The sequence below is a fragment of the Heterodontus francisci genome, chromosome 3, assembly GCF_036365525.1.
Source record: "Heterodontus francisci isolate sHetFra1 chromosome 3, sHetFra1.hap1, whole genome shotgun sequence".
Classification (NCBI taxonomy): Eukaryota; Metazoa; Chordata; class Chondrichthyes; order Heterodontiformes; family Heterodontidae; genus Heterodontus; species Heterodontus francisci.
The window spans coordinates 102,291,538-102,318,765 of record NC_090373.1 but is presented as its reverse complement, the minus strand read 5'-3'; the positions used below and the strand labels follow the sequence as shown (position 1 = coordinate 102,318,765).

Sequence of the window (27,228 nt, the reverse complement as noted above, 5' to 3'; positions counted from 1 at the left end):
TGTATTACAGACCTATTATTGATATTGCTAATGTACATTTTGTATTTGTTCATCTAAATCAATCTCCCTCTGATAATGTGATACAAAGTGAAATGATTTGGTTTTACAAATAAATATTTTCTATTATCAACACAGATTACTTTATATAGTATAGACATAGTGTAGATGTATTGCTGTTAGTTGCAAAATTGTTTAACATCTAAGTATAATCACAATACCTCGTGAGTGACCTGTTGGGATTTCTTTTCAGATTTTTGCAGGTCTTTACTTCCTCGTCGCTTTAATGAAGACTACAAGGGAAAAGAAATCAGGTAACATGATGATAATTTTAATTTAACTGTTAATTAATGGAAAAATATTCATTACTGCTTAGCACAATGAAATCATACATTTATGCGAAGTCTTTTAGAACTTCCTTGCCATCAATACTATATCCATCAATGTTCATTTATTGCATTTTATTTAATTTTAGTGCATATGATTAGATAGGTTCCAATAACAACTTAGCAAAAAAAAAAAGAGACTGGCACACAATAAGCAGTTAATGTTTCTTCATGTATAACTCATGTTTAATGAACTATGTGAGATCAAAAATACAATTTGAAATATTATGATAGCAAATTGTGCAATTCTTTACTTAATACTTAATGCTACATATACTAAAACTTTAGATAAATATATTATTTTTAAATAATTTTTCTTAATTTCCATTTAGCTGCCTTGTTTTATGATTTAAAAAACTGCTTCATTTGTATATATGAAGTCTTTAAATGGGCTGCATTTTGTCCACTGCTAATAAATTCAAATCCATTATATCATTTTCAATCCCTACCTATAAGGTTCAATGTAAATATAAGTAAATTATCAAGTCTTTTCTCAAGATCCATGATGAGTTTCACTTCAGCAGCTCTGTGATCAGATTATACATAGTTACCCTTCATAAAAAAACATATTACACATATCCATCTATTATATATCACATTCAGTCAGCAGGACGTGTATTTCATTGAAAACTCACTATAAGTATTTTCAATACTTGCTATTCCTGTAGGAGGTGCTGTGAAGTGTATTTTCAATGTTAAAGATGCCACATTGGGTGACATATAATAGCTGCTATTTTATGCTCAAGAGTATATTACATGCAGCTGTGACAGGTTTACAAGAATTATTCAAAATGTTTTCTGAAGTTTTTTTTGACCAGCATCTTTTTAACAAGGAGGTTTATGTAAACTGGTGTGGGTTCTGGTCAGTCACACTGGCACACATTTCAAGCCCAGGGTATTTTAACTACCAAGCCTCATTTAAGTTCCAGTGGTGTGGAACCGGCATGAAGGGGTGCAGAGCAAATGCAGATGAAGATCAATCAGCCAAAGGTATGTGACAGAGAGGGAATTTTCTGGAAGTTAATAGAAAGGAAAATCAAGAGAGGTGTATAACAGACAGTTGATTCAATATCGTCCATTTCACAATACCACCCAAAGATAAAATTGTGCCCAGCATATGGTAGGGAGGTGGGCAGGTGGCCCATCTGCCCTTAGGACAATTGAGGCCCTTAAATGGTCAATTAATAGCCATTTAAAGGCTTTGTCCCACCACTGCTGATGTGGGCACCTCACCACCTGGGGAGGTTGCCCAGTAATACCTGTCAGCCTCCTTACAGGCTGGGGGCCCTCCTCATTGGGCACCCTGTACCCCATGGAAGGCCCCCTCCCAGAGGCATAGGCCACCCCCACTGGAACACCCCCACTGTACCTTGCCGGGGCCTGGCTGATTGGCCCCGGCGAGCCCTGATCCCACTTACCTTTCTCTCTGGTTCCATCACAGGCTGGGCCTGGGGCCTGCTGCAGTCCCAGTAAGGGCCACCTCTCCCAGTGGCGTTGTTGAGATTGAAGAGCTGCCAACCCTCTGATGACCTGTAGCTCTTTCAGGTGGAACATCCTGCTTCAGAGGGGTTGAAGCCATGACTGGAGGGTGAGTTAGCCATTGCACCTTGTGTGTGAGTCATCATCTCTCTATAAAAGTAGACAAATTTTTGCTACTGCAGAGTAAGTTGATGACAGAGTGCTACATTGGGAATTTGGTACAGAGGGGAAAGGAGGTGCTGCTTCTCATACTTTTTTGTTCTACCTTCAGTAGCTGGTGAGTTGTTCTTTTGTCAGCAAGCTAGGGATTCTAACTTGCTATTACTTTAGCTGAGTAAATTCATAATTAACTGACTAATTAAATAAATAAGGTTGGACAGATGTGGCAGGGATGGTGATGTGCTGTGACTGTAACATGTAGGAATGTGTGGAAAGCATTATTGATCTGGACAACCATATCTGTGGTAAGTAGCTGGAGCAACTTTGGCTCAGAATTGCTGAGCTGGAATATGAGTTGCAGAGATTGGGGAGAGAGTTATCTGGACACTATTCCAGGAGGCAGTCACACCCCTTAAGTTAAGTAGAATTTTAGAGTTGGTCAATGGTCAGGAGGGTATGAGCCAGACAGGTCTGAGGATCTAGTAATCTGTGATGGAGGAGTCTCAGCCCTTCATTTTACCAACAGTGTTCTGACCAGGTGAGAAAGAGTTCCCTATCAGCCTTCACCTGGTCTTACTGTAACAGGGTTTAATTTTAAACACACTGTTTTCAGCTCCCCCTTGGTGAATCCCTTTTCACCACTTTCCAATTATAAGGCAAAGAAACCAGCACAAACAGGCTTTCTCAGGTTTAAAGAAGAAATGTTGAAATTTATTAAACTTAAACTCTAATTCGGTTAATGCCTATGGATAAATGATGTGCTCAAGCTAGCATGCATGCAGATAGGGACAGAAAGAGCAGAAGAAAAATAAAGTGGAAAAGTTTGAGGCAATCTCTGAAGAGGGTTTTTTTTGTTACTGTACTTTGAGCTCACTGTAGAGTCATTGATTGTAGGTAGATCTTGCTTTTTGTTGGGGCCCAGTATTCTTCTTACACCTTGTTCACTGTAGGAGACTTCACTCTCTTAGAGTTCATGTGGCTTCAGTGGGTTTTGGAGTTCTGTGAGAAAGAGATGGGAGCAGACAGAAGAGGCTGTGTGAGACAGCCAGGAGAGGTCTTTTCAATCCAGGAGCAAACCGCTTTCTGCAGACTCTCAGTTCAGACTGTACAATTCAGGAAAAAAACAGACTGCCAAGCAGGTTAGTCATGTGACTAACTGGTTTGACCACATCTGTTTGTGGATTGTATTGGAGCAGTGGATAGCTCTTTTGTTCCAAGAAATGTCTGTTAATATGCAAAAATATCTTTCCAGCCAGGGGCTTGGCAACCCCTCGTCACAGGCCTTCTCTTCTTCCCAGCAACAATTTGAAATTTAATACCATATGGCAAAATTAATGTGCCTCATTCTTGGCAGGTGGAGGCCTGCATGACAACAGGTACAAGCTCCTTGTTACCTGTGTGAATGAGAACAAGGACTGCAAGGTGGATGGGCCAACTGACCATGGCATCATGGTGCAGGATGCCATTCAAGTGGGGGAAGTTAAAAGGAATGTGGTAATGACAGGGGATAGTATAGTCAGGAGGTAGATATTATTCTCTGTAGCTGTGACCAGGAGTTCCTAATATTGTATTGACTGCCTGGTGCCAGGGTTAAGGACATCTCCTCATGGCTGGAGATGAACTCTGAGCAGGAGGGAGAGGATCCAGTTGTCATGGTCCACATAGGAACCAACAACATAGGTAGAACTAGGAATGATGTTTTGCTCAGAGCGCTTGAAGTGTTGGGGTCCAAACTAAAACACCGAACCTCAAAGGTGGTAATCTCAGGATTGTTTCCTGAGCCACATGCCAATTGGCATAGAGTAAAGCAGATTAGAGAATTAAATGTGTGGCTCAGAGTGGTGTGGGAAGAAGGGGTTTCAACTCATGGGGCACTGGAACCAGTACTCAGGAAACCGAGAGCTGTTCCGTTGGGATGGGACCCGTGTCCTGGTGAATGGTATAATTAGGGCTTTAATCTAACCTGGGGGTGGTAGGAAATGGTGATGAGGGGAGATTTAGTAATTCAAAGAGGAAAGTCAAGGCAATAGAACAGTCCAGCAATATGGGTAGAGACCTGCAGAGTAAGACTGGGAGGGACAGAGTTTAACAGTAATTGTGCATCAGCAAGTAAGGTCCATGCAGGGAACAGCAGTAAAAAGATAAAATGAAAGGTTCTTTATCTGAATGCAGGAAGCATCCACAATAAGTGGATAAGAAGTAGTGGCACAAACAGAGATAAATGATTTAGATCTAATCACCATTAAAGAGACATGGTTACAAGATGACCAAGGTTGGGAGATAAATATTCCAGAGCACAGAATATTTCACAAAGATAGACAGAATGGAAAAGGAGGGGTAGCCCTATTAATAAAGGATAACATAAGGGCATTAGTGAGAAAGGTCCTTGGCTGAGAAGATCATAAAGTAGAATTAGTATGGGTGGAGATTAAGAATAGGAAGGGTCAGAAAATACTGCTGGGAGTAGTTTATAGGCTCCTTACCAATAGATTTACCATTTGACAGAGCATTAAACAAGAAATTATTGGAGCTTGCAACAAAAGCAGTGTAATAATTATGGGGGGCTTTAATATTCATAGACTGGACCAATCATATTGTTAAGGGTGGTCGAGACAATGAGTTTCTTGAATGTTTTTGTGACAGTTTCCTTGAGCAATGCATTGAGGAACCAACTAGGAATAAAGCTAGTTTAGATCTAGTATTCTGTAATGAGACAGGGTTAATTAATAATCTCATAGGAAAACATCCGCTGGGAAATAGTGATCATAATACAATTGAATTCCATATTAAGTTTGAAAGCAGCATACTCCTATCACAAACAAGAATTTTAAACTTTAAAAAAAGCCAATTACATAGGTATGAGGAGAAAGCTGGCTGAGATTGACTGAGAAAGTGGACTGAAAGGTATGGCAGTAAATAAGCAGTGGGAAACATTTAAAGAAATAATTTTAAATGTTCAACAATAATGCATTCCAATGGAAAAAAAAAACTCTGCAAGCAAGATTCATCTGTAGTTTACTCAGGAAGTTAAGGGCAGTATGAGATTGAAAAATGTTTACAATATTGCAAATCTGAGGATTGGGAGTGTTTTAGAAACTAGCAAAGGGCCACCAAAAAGTTGATGAGGGAGAAAAAAAAAATACGAGAGTAAACTAGCTCGGAATATTAAAATAGATTGTAAGAGATTTTACAAGTATATAAAAAGAGTAGTTAAAGTAAACATTGGTCTCTTAGAAGCAAAGACAGATGAAATTATTATGGGGAATGAGGACATTGAACACATATTTTGGGTTGAATTTTTCCAGCGAGCTTCAAAAATGGCACAGCGCACGCGCGAGATAGCAGCTCATTTATATGGCCGGGGCAGTCCGGCTGCCCCCAATGACTTAGAGGGGGCAGGCACTCCAACCCCAGCAATGGTGTCCACTGCACAGGCACCAGCACCATTTTTAAAGGGCTTCCAGCCCTTCATGTAAATTTGAAAGTTTAAAGTGACAGGACCTGAAAGATGAAAAGGAAAAATGTATTCAAAAGTTTCAATCCCCTTTCCCACCCCCCACTCCCAATGACTAGTCAATTTATTAATTGCCCTGCACTCCAAACAAAAAATCTCAATCCCCCCCCACCACCCATAAAGTTTAGAACTTATAACCTTCAACCCCTTCCCACCATCCCCTCCACCAATTGCAGTGGTATTCCCTGCCTTCCTCCCCACCCATCCCCCCCCCCCCCCCAACCCTGAAAACTTACCTGTTTTCCCCCCTCCCAACCAGTGTTCCACCTCGGATCTCCAAATGGTGATCCGAAGGCGCGACAGTTCCGACAACCGGCCTGAATATCGCAGCGTAACGGCTGTCTGAACGAGGTATTTATTCATTAATTTAAAACTATTTAAATATTTTAATGAAGTTTCCGTTGCTGAGCAGCAGGGGGGCCGCAACGAGGCCTCGCCGCCACCAGTAAAATGGGGCAGGGCCTTCCCGGTGTCGAGGCCCATGGCGGGCATCTCCCGGAGGCATTTTACAAGCCCCCCCCAGCCACAACCCCCATCGTTGGTGGGGGGGGGGGGGGGGGGGGGGTGGGGCAGTAAAATCCAGCCCTTTGTGTCTGTCTTCACAATAGAAAACATAAGTTGTATACCAGAAATACAGGGTAACCTAGGAGCTAAAGGAAATTAAGGTAATTGATATCAGCGGAGGAAAAGTATTGAAGAAACTTAGGGCCTAAATCCAACAAATCCCCAGGACCTGATGGCCTACATCCGAGGGATCTAAAAGAGATAGCTGCAGAGATAGTGGATATGCTAGTTATAATTTTCCAAAATTCCCTGAATTCTGGAATGGTCCTAGCAGACTGGAACTCAGCAAATGTAACACAACTATTCAAGAAAGGAGGGAGAGAGAAAACGGAGAAGTACAGGCCAGTTAGCCTGACATCAGTCATCAGGAAAGTGAAAGAATCTATGATGAAGGAAGTCTTAACAAGGCACTTAGAAAATCCTATTCTGATCAGGCAAAGTCAACATGATTTTACAAAAGGAAAATCATGTTTGACAAACTTATTAGAGTTTTTTGAGGATGTAATTAGTAAGGTAGATGAAAGAGAACCAGGAAATGTAATATACTTGGGTTTCCAAAAGGCATTTGATAAGGTGCCACACTAAAGGTTAATAGGCAAAATAAGGGCACCTCCATTTATGGGTGATATATTAGCATGGATAGAGGATTGGTGAATGCTCGGAACCTAAGAGTAGGGATAAATGGGGCATTTTCAAGTTGGCAAACCGACTAGTGGAGTGCTGCAAGGATCAGTGTTGGCGCCTCGGCTATTTACAATCTATATTAATAACTTGGACGAAGAGACTGACTAATGTATTGAAGTTTGCTGATGACACCACGTTAGGCGGAAATGTAAGCTGTGAGGATGACAGAGGTGCAAAGAGATATCGACATCTAAAGTGAGTGGGCAGCAAGATGACAGATGGAGCATAATGTGAGGAAGTGTAAGGTTATTCACTTTGGTCATAAGAATAGAAAAGCAGAATATTTTTTAAAAGGCATGAAACTTGTAAATGATGTTCAGAGAGACTTGGGTGTGCTCGTACACGGAACACAAAGTTAGCTTTCAGGTACAGCAAGAAATTAGGAAGGCAAATGGCATATTGGCCTTTATTGCAAGGAGGTTGAAGTTCAAGAATAAAGAAGTCTTGCTACAATTGTAGAGAGCATTGGTGAGACCACACCTGGAATATGGGCAGAATTTAATGGGCCCCCCGGAGACGGGATAGGAGATGGGAAGCCCCATAGAGTTGCACCAGAAAGCGGGAGGAGAAGTGCCCAACATCTTCCTGTCACGTCGCAATTAAGTCGGGGGCAGGAAAGGCGGAAGGTGGCCTTCATTCACGGAGAAGACTCGGAGGGCGGAGTTCCAGACCTGTAAGTATAAAAAACTTACCTCTGGTTAAAAAAAAAACCTGAAAAATGACATCACAGGAAAGCTGTGACATGATTGGCTGCAAAGGGAATTTGAAAATAAAACTGATAAAAATTGATTAAAACCCTAATTAACTAATTAATAAATTAATAAGTAGAGTAACTAAACCAGAGGGAGGAGATTATTGCATTTAGTCAGCATTTAATATTTATAGTAGGAATCTAGCACGAGGAACCATATCGTTAATTATAACAATTTAGTAAGTATTTAATAAGTGTTTATTTTTATTTATTAATTAGTGCTAGAAATGTCAGTTAGAGGGGTGAAGTGCTTCACCTGTGAGATGTGGGAGGTCCGTGACGCTTCCAGCGTTCCGGACGACTACATCTGCAGGAAGTGTACCCAATTGCAGCTCCTCACCGACCGCATGGATCGGTTGGAGCAGCAACTGGATGCACTTAGGAGCATGCAGGTGGCAGAAAGTGTCATAGACAGGAGTTTTAGAGAAGTGGTTACAGCCAAGTTGCAGGCAGATAGATGGTTGACCGCTAGAAGGGGCAGGCAGTCAGTGCAGGAATCCCCTGTGGCTATCCCCCTCTCTCTCTCAAGTATACCATTTTGGATACTGTTGGGGGGGATGGCCTATCAGGGGAAAACAGCAGCAGCCAGAGCAGTGGCACCACGGCTGGCACTATTGTTCAGCAGGGAGGGACAAAGCGCAGAAGAGCAATAGTTATAGGGGACTCTATAGTCAGGGGCACAGATAGGCGCTTCTGTGGACGTGAAAGAGACTCCAGGATGGTATGTTGCCTCCCTGGTGCCAGGGTCAAGGATGTCTCTGAATGGACAAGGGGCATTCTGAAGGGGGAGGGTGAACAGCCAGAGGTTGTGGTACACATTGGTACCAACGACATAGGCAGGAAGAGTGATGAGGTTCTGCAGGGGAGTTTAGGAAGTTAGGTAGAAAGTTAAAAGACAGGACCGCTAGGGTTGTAATCTCGGGATTACTCCCTGTGCCACATGCCAGTGAGGCTAGAAATAGAAAGATAGTGCAGCAAAACACCTGGCTGAACAGCTGGTGTAGAAGGGAGGGTTTCAGATATCTGGACCATTGGGATCTCTTCAGGGACAGATGGGACCTGTACAAGAGGGACGGGTTGCATTTAAACTGGAGGGGCACAAATATACTGGCTGCGAGGTTTGCTAGTGTCACTTGGGAGGGTTTAAACTAGTGTGGCAGGGGGGTGGGAACCAGAGCAGTAGGACAGCAAGTGGGTGGCACAGTGGCGCAGTGGTTAGCACCGCAGCCTCACAGCTCAAGTGACCTGGGTTCAATTCTGGGTACTGCCTGTGTGGAGTTTGCAAGTTCTCCCTGTGTCTGCGTGGGTTTCCTCTGGGTACTCCGGTTTCCTCCCACAAGCCAAAGACTTGCAGGTTGATAGGTAAATTGGCCATTAGCCAATTAGGTAGGTGGTAGGGAAATATAGGGACAGGTAGGAATATGGAATTAGTGTAGGATTAGTATAAATGGGTGGTTGATGGTCGGCACAGACTCGGTGGGCCGAAGGGCCTGTTTCAGTGCTGTATCACTAAACTAAACTAAAACTGAAACAAATAAATGAGGGGGAACTAGCAAATAAGGCCTTTAAGACTGAGAGGAAGAGCAGGCAGGGAGATGCTACAGAGCACAGCGGGACTGGTGGTCTGAGTGCATCTGTTTCAATGCGAGAAGTATAACAGGTAAGGCAGATGAACTTAGAGCTTGGATTAGTACTTGGAACTATGATATTGTTGCTATTACAGAGACTTGGTTGAGGGAAGGACAGGATTGGCAGCTAAATGTTCCAGGATTTTGAAGCTTCAGGCGGGATAGAGGGGGATGTAAAAGGGGTGGGGGAAGTTGCATTACTGGTTAAGGAGAATATCACAGCTGTACTGCGGGAGGACACCTCAGAGGGGTCATGCAGCGAGGCAATATGGGTGGAGCTCAGGAATAGGAAGGGTGCAGTCATGATGTTGGGGGTTTACTACAGGCCTCCCAACAGCCAGCGGGAGGTAGAGGAGCAGATATGTAGACAGATTTTGGAAAGATGTGAAGGTAACAGGTTTGTAGTGGTGGGTGATTTTAACTTCCCCTATATTGACTGGGACTCACTTAGTGCGAGGGGCTTGGATGGGCCAGAATTTGTAAGGAGCATCCAGGAGGGCTTCTTGAAACAATACGTAGATAGTCCAACTAGGGATGGGGCCATACTGGACCTGGTATTGGGGAATGAGCCCGGCCAGGTGGTCGAAGTTTCAGTAGGGAAGCATTTCGGGAACAGTGACCATAATTCCATAAGTTTTCTGGTACTTGTGGATAAGGATAAGAGTAGTCCTCGGGTGAAGGTGCTAAATTGGGGGAAGGCTAATTATAACAATATTAGGCAGGAACTGAAGAATTTAGATTGGGGGCAGCTGTTTGAGGGTAAATCAACATCTGACATGTGGGAGTCTTTCAAACGTCAGTTGTTAGAATCCAGGATTGGCATGTTCCTGTGAGGAAGAAAGACAAGTCTGGCAAGTTTTGGGAACCTTGGATAACGCGGGATATTGTGAGCCTCGTCAAAAAGAAAAAGGAAGCATTTTGTAAGGGCTGGAAGGCTCGGAACAGACGAAGCCCTTGAGGAATATAAAGACAGTAGGAAGGCACCTAAGCAAGGAGTCAGGAGGGCTAAAAGGGGTCATGAAAAGTCATTGGCAAACAGGATTAAGGAAAATCCCAAGGCTTTTTATACGTATACAAAGAGCAAGAGGGTAACCAGGGAAAGGGTTGGTCCGCTCAAGGACAGAGAAGGGAATCTATGTGTGGAGCCAGAGGAAATGGGCGAGGTACTAAATGAGTACTTTGCATCAGTATTCACCAAGGAGAAAGACTTGGTGGATGATGAGCCTAGGGAAGGGAGTGTAGATAGTCTGTCATCTCATTATCAAAAAGGAGGAGGTGTTGGCTGTCTTGCAAAGCATTAAGGTAGATAAGACCCCAGGGCCTGATGGATCTACCCCAGAATACTGAGGGAGGCAAGGGAAGAAATTGCTGGGGCCTTGACAGAAATCTGTGCATCCTCATTGGCTACAGGTGAGGTCCCAGAGGACTGGAGAATAGCCAATGTTGTTCCTATGTTTAAGAAGGGTAGCAAGGATAATCCAGGAAATTATAGGCCGGTGAGCCTTACGTCAGTGGTAGGGAAACTATTAGAGAGGATTCTTCGGGACAGGATTTACTCCCATTTGGAAACAAATGGACATTAGCAAGAGGCAGCATGGTTTTGTGAAGGGGAGGTCGTGTCTCACTAATTTGATTGTGTTTTTTGAGGAAGTGATGAAGATGATTGATAAAGGAAGGGCAGTGGATGTTATCTATATGGACTTCAGTAAAGCCTTTGGCAAGGTCCCTCATGGCAGACTGGTACAAAAGGTGAAGTCACATGGGATCAGAGGGGAGCTGGCAAGATGGATACAGAACTGGCTCGGTCATAGAAGACAGAGGGTAGCAGTGGAAGGGTGCTTTTCTGAATGGAGGGATGTGACTAGTGGTGTTTTGCAGGGATCAGTGCTGGGACCTTTGCTGTTTGTAGTATATATAAATGATTTGGAGGAAAATGTAGCTGGTCTGATTAGTAAGTTTGCGGATGACACAAAGGTTGGTGGAGTTGCGGACAGTGATGAGGATTGTCAGAGGATACAGCAGGATATAGATCGGTTGGAGACTTGGGCGGAGAAATGGCAGATGGAGTTTAATCCGGACAAATGTGAGGTAATGCATTTTGGAAGGTCTAATGCAGGTGGGAAGTATACAGTAAATGGCAGAACCCTTAGGAGTATTGACAGGCAAGAGATCTGGGCGTACAGGTCCACAGGACACTGAAAGTGGCAACACAGGTGGATAAGGTAGTCAAGAAGGCATACGGCATGCTTGCCTTCATCGGTCGGGGCATAGAGTATAAAGATTGGCAAGTCATGCTGCAGCTGTACAGAACTTTAGTTAGGCCACACTTAGAATATTGCGTGCAATTCTGATCGCCACACTACCAGAAGGACGTGGAGGCTTTGGAGAGGGTACAGAAGAGATTTACCAGGATGTTGCCTGGTCTGGAGGGCATTAGCTATGAGGAGAGGTTGGATAAACTCGGATTGTTTTCACTGGAATGATGGAGGTGGAGGGGTGACATGATAGAGGTTTACAAAATTATGAGCGGCATGGACAGAGTGGATAGTCAGAAGCTTTTTCCCAGGGTAGAAGAGTCAGTTACTAGGGGACATCAGTTTAAGGTGAGAGGGACAAAGTTTAGAGGGGATGTGCGAGGCAAGTTCTTTACACAGAGGGTGGTGAGTGCCTGGAACTTGTTGCCGGGGGCGGTGGTGGAAGCAGGTACAATAGCAACGTTTAAGAGGCATCTTGACAAATACATGAATAGGAAGGGAATAGAGGGATACGGACCCCGGAAGTGCAGAAGGTTTTAGTTTAGCAGGCATCAAGATCGGCGCAGGCTTGGAGGGCCGAATGGCCTGTTCCTGTGCTGTACTGTTCTTTCTTCTTGTTCTTTGTTCCTGACAAGAGGCCAATTGAGGCCCTTAAGTGAACAATCAGTAGTCACTTAAGGGCCTCTTCTTGCTGCTGTAATTAAACCAGAGACAGGGGAGTGGGGGGACTCTGCCATGCAGGGAAGTCGCCTGTGAAACAAGGCAACCTCCCTGCAGGGGTGGGGGGCATGGCTCCTCCATGGCCAATCTGTGGCCCACGGAGGGCCCCTGGCAGCAAAGGCCTCACCTTCGGTAAAACTCCCCTGCCCTCATTGCCCACCCTCCTTGCCACACCCCCACCCCCCCCCAGTACCATCACCGGGGCCTACCAGACTGGGCCCGGCGACCCTGCCTCATTTTCCTCTGGATCCAGCATTGGACCTGGGTCCCAGGCCTCCTGCAGTACCAGTAGTGGCCACTGCTCCTGGCGATGGTGCCGATACTACAGAGCTTCCAGCCCTCTGTTTGGCCAGCAGCTCTTGGAGGCAGGATCCCCGGGCAATTAAGTGCCCAAGGGCCGTTGAATTCTGTCAGGGTAGGGTCCAAAAGGCCAAGGGAGGATTCCCCTCGTTTTCTCGGCCCGGTGCTGGGAGCCCCACCGGCGTGACTAAATTCAGCCCAGTCTGTGCAGTTTTGATCTCCATATTTAATGATGGATATACTTGCATTGGAAGCAGTGCAGCTAAGGTTCACTAGATTAGTCCCTGGGATGAGTGGGTTGTCCTATAATAGGCTGAGTAAATTGGACCTATATTCTCTGGAGTTTAGAAGAGTGAGAGGTGATGTCATTGAAACTCATAAGATTCTGAAGGGGCTTGACAGGGTAGATCGTGATATGTTGTTTCTGCTGGCTGGGGAATCTAAAACATGGGGGCTGTCTCAAGATAAAGAGACGATCATTTTGGACGAAGATGAAGAGAAATTTCTTCACTTGAACGGTTGTGAACCTTAGGAATTCTCTACCCCAGAGGGTAGTGGATGCTCCATTGTTGAATGTATTCAAGACTGGGATAGACAAATTTTGGGGAATTAAAGGGATATGGGGAGCGGGCAAGAAAGTGGAGTTGAGTCTCCAGATCAGCCATTGAATGGTGGAGCAGGCATATGTAGACCCAATAAAAACTCATAGTAAAAAAACACATAAGAACTTAGTTGAAACAAAGGGCTAGTTACACATAGTTAGTGTCGAAAAATAGGGGGGTTGGGTAGAAAGGGGAACAGCAAAGATGCTAGCAGACTCCGTGTCCTTGCACGTACCAGATAAAGGTGTCGCAATGGACAAGATATGATTAGACCCACAGTAGACAATGGGAAACTGTAAAGAAATGAACCAGGTTCGCAGAGCCAAATAAGGAATTATCATTGTCATTTATACCAGACCCCTATGAGTAAATAAGAGGGGAGGGTCTTGAAAACAAGATTTAACCCGACTGAAACTAGGGAAGGTACGAGAACCCGGGGAAGAACACTTGAAGATACCCCTGAGTCAAGGGCTCAGTGAACAGAAGAGCAGCCACAAGTCAGAGACTGATCACCTCGTGCCTTGACGGGTAGTATACTGTGCAAGTAGTGAGAGCTTGTACTTTGATTTAGTGTGTGAATAAAATATTGATATACCTTTCACCAATCCGCTTCCGTGGATTCTTTAAATGCAGATTAGGCACAACATAATTGATGCCCAACATGGGGCTCGGTTGTACTGCTATTTCAAATCATTTTGAATAGTCTCTCCAAGTTCGAACTAATTTTAAAAAAACAAAGTTTCGAGTTTGACCGATTGGATTGGTGAACGGTTGAGTAATTGAGTAGACAAACAGGACAGCAGTTGAATAATTATGGCCCTGGCTAGGCCAAAGTGGGAGTTGGAACTTCAGAATATTTGAAGGGCAAGTGGCCCTCGTGGATAGTTTGCAGCTAAACAGTACATGGGCAAGGGGTCCGTTGGGGTACAGCATTGGGAGGATAGGCGTACCCACCAAGCCAAATTGGTGCCTGTTAGTGAAAGCCACTGCTTGTGTGAGGGAATTGGATGAAAGTGAGAGTGAAGTTGAAAGATTGAAGCAGGAGTTGCAAAAGTCAGAAAAAGAAAAGAATGAGAGGCATGATAAGGCCCTGAAGGCCGAAACAGTTAGTGCAGCACAGGTGGTGCATTTAAGCCAATTCCAGTCTCAGGCTGAATACAGTCATAATAAGGCTGAGAGGGAAGCAGACAAGGCGAAGGAACAGCTCACAAGCGCGGAACAGAAATGCTCTGACTTACAGACCGCATTGACAGTTCTGCACCGCTCACAGAAGGAGCGGGTGTACCAGTCAGCGGATCATACAAAATGTCAGCAGGAGATAAGTAATCTACAGTCTCAATTCTCAGCGCAAAGGAGTATAATATGCGCGTTTGCGGATAGGGAAGATGATGACAATGACTATTTTAATCGGGCCGACTTGGCAGATAAGGTCAGTAAGTACCATGACAATGGTTACGGTGCTTGAGGTGACCACTGCCCAAAGCCCCAATCGAGCCTCCGGTCCCCACCCTGGTCTTACCTATGGCCCATTAATAATTGAGGGGCCAGAGGGCTCCATGACTAGGTTTATGGCAGAGTAACATAAAAAGACTATGTTTTAGTGAAATTTCCAGTGAGTAAAAACAAGTTACTGTGTCTTTTGATTCGAATGAGTGAATGTTGGAAGCTTCCACGAATGAAATTAATGTCCTTGGGATGTGCAGCTTGTGTTCTGTAGAACTGACAGTTGTTAACTCTTTGTTGTCTGGCTTTAATGATGAAAGCATGAGTGTTACTTTTTCCATTTTTACACATGTATATTTTGTGGGAACCTATTTTTTGGCTGTGAACTAGTTGAACCTGTGTGTTCCTTGGCATCGGGACAGGGAATTTGACAGATTTTAGTAATTTGAATTCATAACCCATTACAGGAATCAATTTTCTAAGTTGTTTGGAATTGAATGAGTGAAAAGTGATTGAGTGTATTCATTTCAATTTAAGATTGTGCACCCAGGAATTGAATATAAAATTGAATTATATTTTAGGTTAGATTTTTATTTTAAAAGTTGGTTTGCAACTGTGAAAAGGCAATGAACAATTTTCTAAGAGATAAGCTTCAGTCTTGAAGGTCTGAAGATGTCTGGCAGAAATCCAATTTGAAGTTTAGAACACTGCTTTAACTGCAGTTCCAGTTTAAAATCTGTTTTTTTTTTTTGCAGTTTAAATTGAAGACATGCTTTACTGACTGTTTTTAAGTAGCAGGAATTGGATATTGGTTTAAGGGAGAGAAGGATAAACAACGGAGATATTGGAAAGATTCTGTCTGTTTAAAGTTTAAGAAGCTGGTGTTAAATCTTTTGTTATAAGAATGTTAAATAACTTTTTTTTCTTAAGTTTTTGGTTTTATTACAGCCATTTAAAAAGGCGCCTGAAGCAAGAACAAGAAAAATGACGTAATTTACCTATCTTTAAAAAAGCACATGCTATTCTGTTCTGTGTGCAGTTACTAAGTATTATAAGTTAATAAGTCTGAATTCAGTTTATACTATTAAGGTTAACTGATCTGTTAAGTTGAGCAAACTGGAAATTTCAGTTGTGGCCACCATGAACTTTCAAGATTATTGTGTCAAGTTTTGGGGGAGTTTTTAATTCTGGACAAAGGACTTGCTTATCTAACATTGGCAGTTTTGATTTTTAAATGTTTATTGCCATGAATTGGAATTTGGAATTATCCCTTTGGTATTAAAAAAAAAAAAAATCCTTGGAATAGAAACCTCTTACAAAAGATGCTAAAAGTTTGGAAACAATTGCAGTTTAATCTAAAATGCTGTCTTTCCTTATGGAGATGCTTTCCTTTGAAAGTTGATAATGTTACTCATGATTTTGTTGTTTTCAAACCCGAAGGATACCAAAAGAACTGAAAACAAAAACAGTTTAAAATGGAGTTTTAGTTCTGGAAAAAAAAAAGGTTAAGTAAAGTGACGCAGCTGAGATGGTTTTGCTCCGCCCCCTTGGAGACAAGCAAAGACATTAACTCTGCTGCAGCTATTGTTTTTCCATTTAATTCACCACACAATTTTTGCATTGCTGAGAATAAAATTTATATATATTGGACATTATTAAATTTTTTAAATTTCTAAATTGACAGATGTAATTGGACAAATTAACCCATTGGGCTCAGGAGCACAGCCACAATGGATTCTTTCTGGGTTTTTTTTAAGCAGGTGACAGTATGTTCCAAGGCCACATGAAAACTGATGCCACAGCAAGAGATCCAGCAGCTTTAAGAATTTAAGAACTTAACTGCAGACAACAAATGCCACAGCATCTTTATCAATGAGCCTTTAATGTAAAAACTGCAATATCACCAATTCTGGGCAAAAGAAATGGGAATCGATAAACAAAATTTAATTGATATGAATGGTTATTCAAAAGAAATTTATCTGACATATTTAAGAGGACAATCAAAATTTTGGAAAACAAAAACAGTCTAAGTGGTATACTGTGTTGGACATTAGCAATGGGTTCTGGTCCACACTGCTGGCACAAGTGTCAGTATAAATTTGTGTTTACGTTCCAGGGACAACAGTACACCTGGAGGTGTCTCCCCCATGGATTTCATAATAGTCCGTCAATATTCCACCAGCGGTTGGCAGAGTAAGGAGGAGCTCCTTCAACTCCTCTGGAAGGTCGGAGTGAAAGTTAATCCTAAAAAGGCACAGATAATGAAGGAAAAGATTTCCTAATTGGGAATAGTAATAACACAGGGAAAGCATGAGATAGAGCAGATGCGAGTACAGACAATCCTCAAACTCTCCCTACCACAAGATATTAAGGCTCAGATCATTTTTGGGTCTTGTTGGGTATTGCAGGAACCATATGGATGGATTCCCCTTAAAGGCAGCCCCTTTTATATGATTTCCTAAAAGAAGAACTACCACCTGCCTGGCGGACAATTTATTCTACCAGGGTGAAACTCATGAGTGTCAGGTTTTGACAGCAAAGACCCTCAAGGGACCTATTGTGTCAATCATTGGTTTCTTCCCTTGTACACCCCCCAATCAAAATTTTTGTTGACTTTTCCTCTACAGTGGAGGACAGGATTAGGCAGACAGGATGTAGATTACATGTACATGAAGATGGAAGTCCCAGACTCGGGGACGAATTGCAGTGGGTCTTTCTTGTAAACGTTACTATTGGACAGTGAGTAAGTGTCGAATGCCCAAAAGCGACCACCTTAAAGGGACCCACCATGGAGCCCTGAGTTCCCTGTATGGCAGTGCGATGATAATGACTGTAGAAACCTATAAGTTGTGTGAAACCACACAACAATAGGGGCTATTCGCTCTATTGTGTTGTGAAAAATAAAAAGACAGTTCCTATTCCAGGTCGTGAGATTAAATGGGCAAGAAGCACCAACCCTCACGGTTACCCCCACATCTGAATTACCAACGAGTAAGGTTACAACCCAGCAGCCAAAAGTGACTGATCTCCCTTGCCCTGCCTTAAGTGCAGGACGAGAAAATGGACTTACGATAATAAAAACTAACAAAATTATAAATGATAATATACAACATGCGTTGGTACCGGTAATAGTGAACATCTCAGATATCCAGCTATCTGGCTGGTGCCCTGAGAAGACCCGAGAGTTGTACAAGGTACTATTGCAGCAATTGCTGAGACAAGAATTCGGTGATGAGGGAATAATAAAGGGAAAGAGGCATAAACGTAGTTCAGTGAATGATGCAGCCACAATCTTTTAATACAGGAACTTCAATTGTCAATACTATAGACTTGGAAAACATGGACCAGAAGGTTAGAACTCTCAGTCAGCTAGTAAAGGATATTTTGAAAAAGGAGCGAAAGGGACAGAGTGGTGTAGCTAAAGTAGGACAGGATTTGATGAACACCGTGACCAGACTGGTGAGAGTACTAGAAGGTCATGCTCGTATTATTAATAAAATAATAGAAAAGGTAAAGGGGGACCATGACATTTCAAATAATAAGTGTTTGTCGTACATACGGTTCGTGAATATTCGAACAAATGCAGGAAAATTTGAGATAATTGATGTGGGACAGGTGCCAGTTTAGATAAATGACACCCAGTTGGAGTACTCAGCTAGTCACACTAGAGAAAATTACCAGGTGCCAACTCCGAAAACTTGTTAAGGTATGGAAAGGTCAAGAGTGTGTAAATACAAGATCCGAGTATTGGATTAGTATTGGGAATACCTGTAATTACAAGAGATAAGTTAGGGATGCAATTATACAAAGTAGGAAATATAGGGGTGATAAAGGGAAAAGATTACATAAAATACTATGATATATTACCCTATGTTGTGGAAATTGAAAGAGATAGTTGGAACCACGTTGTCTGAGTGTAGTCTGGAAAACCAGGTGGTCATATGTCCTCATCCTATATATAAAACAGCAGAGTCAAAATGTGGATTTAATGCCACTGTAAATTGCACCATGGAAACTAGGAAAGCACTGTCAGGGCTAACCCATGTGGCCTATATGGGAAAGGGGAGATATTGCTTTACCACCACAGCGAAGGAATACTAGTATGGACATAACTGGACTTGGCCAGTGAGCAACAGTACATTTTGTTTCAACCAACAAATACCAACCAGAGTAGGAGAGATGGAGTTGGTAGACATACATAAACGAAAGACAGAAACAATAACTGTGACAAAGTATTAAGGATAGCCTGATAAATTACCTCTGGAAATACAAATATACTATTCAGCCATTGCCCATACGCTTGGGTAAAGAGAGACTGCAACTAGAAGCTATTGGTGTAGTGTCCTACAATCTGGAACAACAGTCAAAGAAGCTACAAGATGAGATTGACAAATTATTCTACCTGGTGGGAGGACTTATGGAACTGGGGGTCAAACGTGCAGATACACCCTGGTTTAGAATTATCTCTCATGTCCTGATAGTGATTTTGGGTATCCTGGTGTGATATGTGACGTACTTAATTTGGAAACTTAGAAAATTGATTAAGCAATGTCAGAGGATGTATGACCACAGGCTGGACAATCCGTATTCAAACTTGCTCTATAAAAAGATAGACAATTAGTTATGTAACACAAGCATAATTGTATAACCTATTCGTCTTTACTTAAATGAATGAATGACCAATGTACTCTAAAAATGAAATTGCGACTGTATTATGATCGCACAAGTGATTGGTTATGTAATAGTGATGCTTAAATTGTGCTTTCTATAACATTACACTGGTTTCAATCTCACTTTGAAGAGCTGGAACCTGTCATAGCCGCTAAGCGCATTGCACTGCTGAACTACAAGAAAGCCTCCAGTGAGTTAACATCTGTAGCACTTAAAACAGCCAGAAGCGCTGCACAAAGAACAGCCAGGCGCTGCGCAAATGACTACTGGCAACACCTATGCAGTCATATTCAGCTGGCCTCAGACACCGGAAACATCAGAGGAATGTATGATGGCATTAAGAGAGCTTTTGGGCCAACCATCAAGAAGATCGCCCCCCCCCCCCCCTCAAATCTAAATCAGGGGACACAATCACTGACCAACGCAAGCAAATGGACCGCTGGGTTGAGCACTACCTAGAACTGTACTCCAGGGAGAATGTCACTGAGACCGCCCTCGATGCAGCCCAGCCTCTGTCAGTCATGGATGAGCTGGATGTACAGCCAACAAAATCGGAATTCAGTAATGCCATTGATTCTTTAGCCAGCGGAAGAGCCCCTGGGAAGGACGGCATTACCCCTGAAATAATCGAGTGCTAAGCTTGCTATACTCTCAGCACTCTACGAACTGCTTTGCCTGTGCTGAGACGAGGGAGCAGTACCACAGGACATGCGCGATGCCAATATCATCACCCTCTATAAAAACAAAGGTGACCGTGGTAATTGCAACAACGACCGTGGAATCTCCCTGCTCAGCATAGTGGGGAAAGTCTTTGCTTGAGTCGCTTTAAACAGGCTCCAGAAGCTTGCCGAGCGTGTCTACCCTGAGGCACAGTGTGGCTTTCTAGCAGAGAGATTGCCCATTGACATTTTGGGCGGCACAGTGGCGCAGTGGTTAGCACCCTGTGACTGCGTGGGTTTTTGCCGGGTGCTCCGGTTTCCTCCCACAGCCCAAGACTTGCAGGTGATAGGGGCAATTTACAAAGGCCAATTTACCTAGTGTAGGTAGGTGGTAGGGAATATGGGATTACTGTAGGGTTAGTATAAATGGGTGGTTGTTGGTCGGCACAGACTCCGTGGGCCGAAGGGCCTGTTTCAGTGCTGTATCTCTAAATAAAAGAAAATGCTGTTCTCCCTTCGTCAGCTACAGGAGAAATGCCGCGAACAACAGATGCCCCTCAACATTGCTTTCATTGATCTCAGCAAAGCCTTTGACCTCGTCAGCAGACGTGGTCTCTTCAGACTACTAGAAAAGATCGGATGTCCACCAAAGCTCCTAAATATCATCACCTCATTCCATGACAATATGAAAGGCACAATTCAGCATAGCGGCACCTCATCAGACCCCTTTCCTATACTGAGTGGCGTGGAACAGTACTGTGTTCTCGCACCCACCCTGTTTGGGATTTTCTTCTCCCTGCTGCTCTCGCATGCGTTCAAGTCTTCAGAAGAAGGAATTTTCCTCCACACAAGATCAGGGGGCAGGTTGTTCAACCTTGCCCGTCTAAGAGCGAAGAACAATGTACGGAAAGTCCTCATCAGGGAACTCCTCTTTTCTGACGATGCTGCATTAACATCTCACACTGAAGAGTGTCTGCAGAGTCTCATCGACAGGTTTGCGGCTACCTGCATCGAATTTGGCCTCACCAAGAAAACGAACATCATGGGACAAGACGTCAGAAATACTCCGTCCATCAATATCGGCGACCACGCTCTGGAAGTGGTTCAAGAGTTCACCTACCTAGGCTCAACTATCACCAGTAACCTGTCTCTCGATGCAGAAATCAACAAGCGCATGGGAAAGGCTTCCACTGCTATGTCCAGACTGGCCAAGGGAGTGTAGGAAAATGGCACACTGACACGGAACACAAAAGTCCGAGTGTATCAAGCCTGTGTCCTCAGTACCTTGCTCTATGGCAGCGAGGCCTGGACAAGGTATGTCAGCCAAGAGCGATATCTCAATTCATTCCATCTTCGCTGCCTCCGGAGAATCCTTGGCAGCAGGTGGCAGGACCGTATCTCCAACACAGAAGTCGTCGAGGCGGCCAACATCCCCAGCTTATACACCCAACTGAGTCAGCGGTGCTTGAGATGGCTTGGCCATGTGAGCCGCATGGAAGATGGCAGGATCCCCAAGGACACACTGTACAGCGAGCTCGTCACTGGTATCACAGCCACCGGCCGTCCATGTCTCCGCTTTAAAGACGTCAGCAAATGCGACATGAAGTCCTGTGACATTGATCACAAGTCGTGGGAGTCAGTTGCCAGCGATCGCCAGAGCTGGCGGGCAGCCATAAAGGCGGGGCTAAAGTGTGGCGAGTCGAAGAGACTTAGCAGTTGGCAGGAAAAAAGACAGAAGCGCAAGGGGAGAGCCAACTGTGAAACAGCCCTGACAACCAATTTTATCTGCAGCACCGATGGAAGAGTCTGTCACTCCAGTATTGCCCTTTATAGCCACTCCAGGCGCTGCTCCACAAACCACTGACCACCTCCAGGTGCTCACCCATTGTCTCCCGAGACAAGGAGGCCAAAGAAGAAGACACTGCTTATGCTTTTGCTTTGAAAATGAAATTGTAATTGCACAAGTGTACTACCTAAGAGACATGAGAGTGTGATCCCTTGGGCATAGCCCTGCAGGATCAAAGGGGGGACTGTAGACCCAGTTAAAAACTCATAGTAATAACACAAGAACTTAGTTGAAACAAAGGGCTAGTTATAAATAATTACACAGTGTGTCGAAACATAGGGGGGTTGGGTAGAAAGGAACAGCAAAGATGCCAGCAGACTCGGTGTCCTTGTACGTACCAGATAAAGGTGTCGCTTTGGACACAATATATGATTAGACTCACAGTAGATAATGGGAAACTGTAAAGAAATGAACCAGGTTCTCACTGAGCCAAATAAGGAATTGTCATTATACCAGACCCCTATGAGTAAGAGGGGAGGGTCTTGAAAATAAGATTTAACCCCTGACTGAAACTGGGTAAGGTATGAGAACCCTGGGGACCAACACTCGAAGATACCCCAGTCATGGGTTCAGAACAGAAGAGCAATCGCAAGTCCGAGACTGATCGCCTCGTGCCTTGACGGGTAGTATATTGTGCAAGTTAGTGAGAGCTTGTACTTTAGTGAAAGGTATATCAATATTTTATTCACACACTAAATCATAATCAGCTTCCGTGGATTCTTTAAGAGTAAGTGCAGATTAGGCACAACAATGGTCAACTCCTCCTATTTCTTATGGTAATTGCCTGAGCCACACAAAATATGGTTGTGACTGGCAGAGGCGGGCTAGCCCCCCACCCTGGCTTTCCAGCCAATGGGCAGCTCCTTGTAAAAGTCCAGCCAAAGGACAGTGTTCCAATTACTTGCAGCTTTTGTTTTGTGTTCGAGAAAGTTTCAAGTGTACTAAGATAAGGAAGCAAGGGACTGGAGTCAGAGAGATATAAAAAGAAAGACTTGCATTTATAGAGCACTTTTCACAACCACCAGACATCTAAAAGTTGCTTTACAGCCAATGAAGTACTTTTTGAAGTCTAGTAACTGTCATAACGCAGGAAACCCGGCAGCCAGCTTTTGCGCACAGCAAACTCCCACAAATAGCAATGTGATAATGTCTGTTTTTGTGAGGTTGATTAAGGGATAAATATTGGCGAGGACACCAGAGATAACTCTTCTGCTCTTCATGATGAGGGTGAGCGAGCAAGATGAGGGACATAGACAATGAAAGACAGAAAGGAAGAGGTGAAAGGGAGAGACTGTGCTTTCTTAATTTAATGAGATAAAATATCCAGTTGAAACCCATCACTTTGAGACAAACTGGTGTCTTCATATAAAAATCTTTAATGAAAGCACAATTATAAATATATTTATATAATTACATCAGTTATCTGAAGTAAAAACTTTGATAATTCAATCCATTTCCAGTTTCCTTTGAAGTCTTTGGAAAAAGCAAAGAAACTCTCACATCCTCATAGGACATACCCTCCTAACTTTCAATTCCTACTAACACATTGCTTGCATTCTGGAAAAAATTGCAAACTGCACATGTTTAGAATGCATACATGTAATTGAAAGCACTATCTCTAAAGTACAATGTGATAAAATATCTAGTTGAAACCCATCCCTTTGAGACAGACTTCATATAAAAAATCTTTACAAAGGACAATGCAGTGGTTATATTTCATTGTGTTACTGTAATTTTCTTTAATTTTAAAACATTTTGTTAAAAATAAGTTTTCACAAAGACTGCCAAATCTGTCCCGTGATACCACCTGCTGACCACAGTATGGAACTACAACGTTACAGGGCTGGATTTTGTGCAGGAGGCAGGGCTCCTAGCACGAGGCCAAAAAGGCGGGGGAGAGAGAAGGATCCCCACCTCGGCTTTATCCTGCCCACCTTAGAGCCATCCTCTAGTCTTTTTACATTTAACGTTTCAGAAGCCGGTATCCCCGCCCTTTAAAGAGAGGGATCCTGTCTTCATGAGCTGCCGGCCAATCAGCGGGCTGGCAGCTTAACAGTATCACCAGCGCCAAGAGGAGTGGTGGCCATTGCCAGTACTGCAGAGGCCTTGGATCCAGGCCCAACACTGGAACCCCGGACCAGAGATAGGTGAGGCGGGGTCGCCGGGGCCTTCTGGACTGGCTGAAGGGATGATAGTACAGTTCGGGGGAGGAGGGTCCCGGGGGGCTGAAGTGATTCCAGCAGGGGTCCTCCATTTGCCACAGATTGCCATGGAGGAGGGACCTCACCGCCCCAAGCCCGCAGGGAACGGCACCTCTTTTTTACAAGGCGCTCTCCCCACATGGCGGAGGCACCCCCTCGCCACTGGTAAGATCGCAGCAGTGGCAAGAAGAGGCCCTTATTTGGCCACTTAAGGGCCTCAAATGATCTCTGGGAGGGAAGGTAAGATCACCTGGCGACAGGGAGGCGATGGGCCCTCTACCCCGCCATCCATCGCGATTCTCCGTGTGCCCCCGCCTCCGGGGGCCCATAAAATTCAGCCCACAGACTGTCACATCAATGAGAAATGCTGGAAATACCCAGCAGGTCTGGCAGCATCTGTAGAGAAAGAAACAGAGTTAACGTTTCAGGTCTGTAACCGTTATCACTGACCTGAGATATTGGGCTGAATTTTACGAATGTGCCGCACTTCGCGGCAGCGCACTCTGATGGCGGCCCCTGCGATATTACGCATGGGGGCTCATTTAAATGGAGGGGTGGAACAACTGCCCCAAATGACGTGGGGGCGCGGCTGCCGCGTCTGGCACCACAGCACAGGTGCCATTTTTAAAGGGCTGCAAGCCCTTGCGAAAAATTTTAATATTTAAAGTGATATTGTGCAGCATTGTGTCTAAAAAAGCAAATAAATACCGGAGACCCTTTCCCACCCCCGCAACAATGCTTGTTTTCAGGGCAGTGTAGAGGCCTGCTACCCGACCCGAAGCCGACGTCATGTGTCGAGTCGGGCCCATCTTCCGGGGCCAGCTTTCGGGCTCAGGTTGGGTCGAATCGGGCCGAGTCCAGATCGAGTCGGGTTGGGTCGGGCTGGACACACACAGTAAGTGCTCTGTTGGTAAGTATTAAAAATTTTAAAAACTTACCTGAGCTGGGAGTCCGGGACGAAACCGAGTCTGCGCAATGAGCGAGTGACGTCACTATGACGTCTCGCGCATGCGCTGCAGCTTCTTGCAAGTTCAATGTCAAGAATGTAAGTAAAGGGATGGTTGGGCCAGGCTCAGGTCGGGCCGACTAGTGGTGCGTTCAGGTCAGGTTGGGCTTGAGGAAAAATCAGAGGGACTTGGGCCAGGTCGGGCTCAGGCCCACTGTGGTTCGGTCGGGTTCTTTTTCCTGATCTAAAGCAGGCCTCTAGGGCAGTGTCATCAAAAGGAACTTTATTCCCAAACACAAATTTCACCGCCCCCCCACCACCTAACATTTGCCTTTCAACCCCTTCCCACCATCCCCACAATCAATAAGATGTGTTATTCCCGCTCCCCACCCCCCTCACCCTGATAATTTCAGTCCTCCCCCTCCCCACCAGTGCCTCACCTCGGAGCTCCAAAGGGAGCTGCACCGAGGCCTTGCCGGTAATATGCGAGGGGCCCTCTCGGCATCGTGGGTCATGGTGGGCCTCCCGCAAGTATTTTACAGGTCCCCCTGCCACAACCCACGGTGTCAAGGGGCTGGTAAAATTCAGCCCGTTAACTTTGTTTCTCTCTCCGCAGATGCTGCCAGATCTGCTGAGTATTTCCAGCATCCACAGTATTTTGCTTTTGAATGGAAAAATCCTAATGTGACAGGATAGGTGTCACCAAATATGGAAAGAATTAATATTGAAATACCTATTGGCCATAATGATGTAGGACCTTTTGAATTGAAAGATCCTCGACTCAGTGGGTTTCTGAGTCAGAAGGTTGTGAGTTCTAAGTCCCACTCCAGGACTTGAGCACAAAAATCAAGGCTGGCATTTCAGTGCAGTACTGAGGGAGTGCTGAGGTGCCATCTTTCGGATGAGATATTAAACCGAGGCCCCATCAGTCCTCTCAGATGAACATAAAAGATCATATGGCACTATTTTGAAGAGAGGCGGGGAGTTATCCCCGGTGTCCTGGCCAATATTTATCCCTCAATCAGCATCACAACGAAATATATTATCTGGTCATTATCATATTGCTGCTTGTGGGAGCTTGCTGTGCTCAAATTTCTGCCATGGTCCCTACATTACAATGACTACTCTTCAAAAGTAATGGTAATGAAGTGCTTGGGGATGTGTGGTGATCATGCAAGGTGCTATATAAATGCAAGTCTTTCTTTCTTTTTATATATATATATATATAGATCTTGTTCTCAACTTAGTAGCAGTAATCTTTACCTTTACAAGGCCAACTTTATAGTCAGACCAGTAACTTACACTTTGCAAGCACATTCAAGATGGACACAATTCATAATGCAACTACATAACCGAACAGAATAATTCATGCATTGGAACTCCAAGTGGACAGAAATAATTCAGATTTGTGAATTCTGGTGGTCTAGTTCTGGTAGCAGTAAAAATTTGGACTGCAATTCAAGGATTTTGGACTTGTATCTTCACTCCGCTGGTTAGATTTTTTTCCAAAGAAGGGTCACTGACCCGAAACGTTAACTCTGCTTCTCTTTCCACAGATGCTGTCAGACCTGCTGACTATTTCCAGCATTTCTTGTTTTTATTTTAGATTTTTTTTATTCTGAAGTGTCAACCTGAATTGTGTACCCAAGACGTGGATTAAGGCTTTCTGACAGAGGCAAATTTGTTATCACTGACTAAAATTATCAATTTGCTCACAATCGCTTCACATTGACTGAAAATGTTCTTTGACTGATCAATGAATGCTCACAGATCCTTTTCCTTGTTCATCTAAATCTATAGCTACTATAAGTTTGTTTCAGATTCATGTGAGGTAAATCATTAGGAAATAGCCTGCCTCTCAAAATTAGCAGCAGTCTAAAGGTTAAAATCTGATAATTTAGAGGAAGAAAAAGAAAATTGGTAAAGAAAAAAACTGATGATGTAGAACCTTAAGAAACACTAATCTCTCTCGTGATCACAAAATCAAGAGTTATCCAGCATGCAGAGGTTTGCCATGTTAACACAATGTATGGGAAAAACAGAATTTATCCTACATGACATCTATTTGGTAGGAGATTTATGTGCTTTATCAATTGTGCACACAAATACACATAAAGCTAAGTATGCAGTGCTAAGTATGACAGTGTATTACTTTAAAAAATGTTAAGTTAACATTGTTAGGTCTCAATAAACACTCAAATTAGTGTGGTAATAACTATTTTTATTTCTAGACCCCGTACAGTATTCTGTCAAAGAATAACAAAAGCAATGAAAGAGACACCTTGGAGTGTACTTGCTAAAATGTGCTTACTTCCATCAGGGAGCATTCTATTATTCAATTAATAATATGCAAATACCATATATCAAATATCACATGTAATAGTGAAAAATACAGGGAAGAAATGTAGAAAAAATGACACCAC

The 27,228-nt window shown here is 43.7% G+C and overlaps 1 protein-coding gene across 1 annotated transcript in view; it reads right to left on the bottom strand.

The window, feature by feature from the left end:
• LOC137367128 (microtubule cross-linking factor 3) overlaps positions 1-27,228 on the bottom strand; it is a 64,737-nt gene that overhangs the window by 19,729 nt on the left and 17,780 nt on the right. The window contains exon 4 of the mRNA XM_068028566.1: positions 219-290. Coding sequence (XP_067884667.1) covers positions 219-290 — 72 coding nt within the window. The remainder of the gene's footprint in view (positions 1-218; positions 291-27,228) is intronic.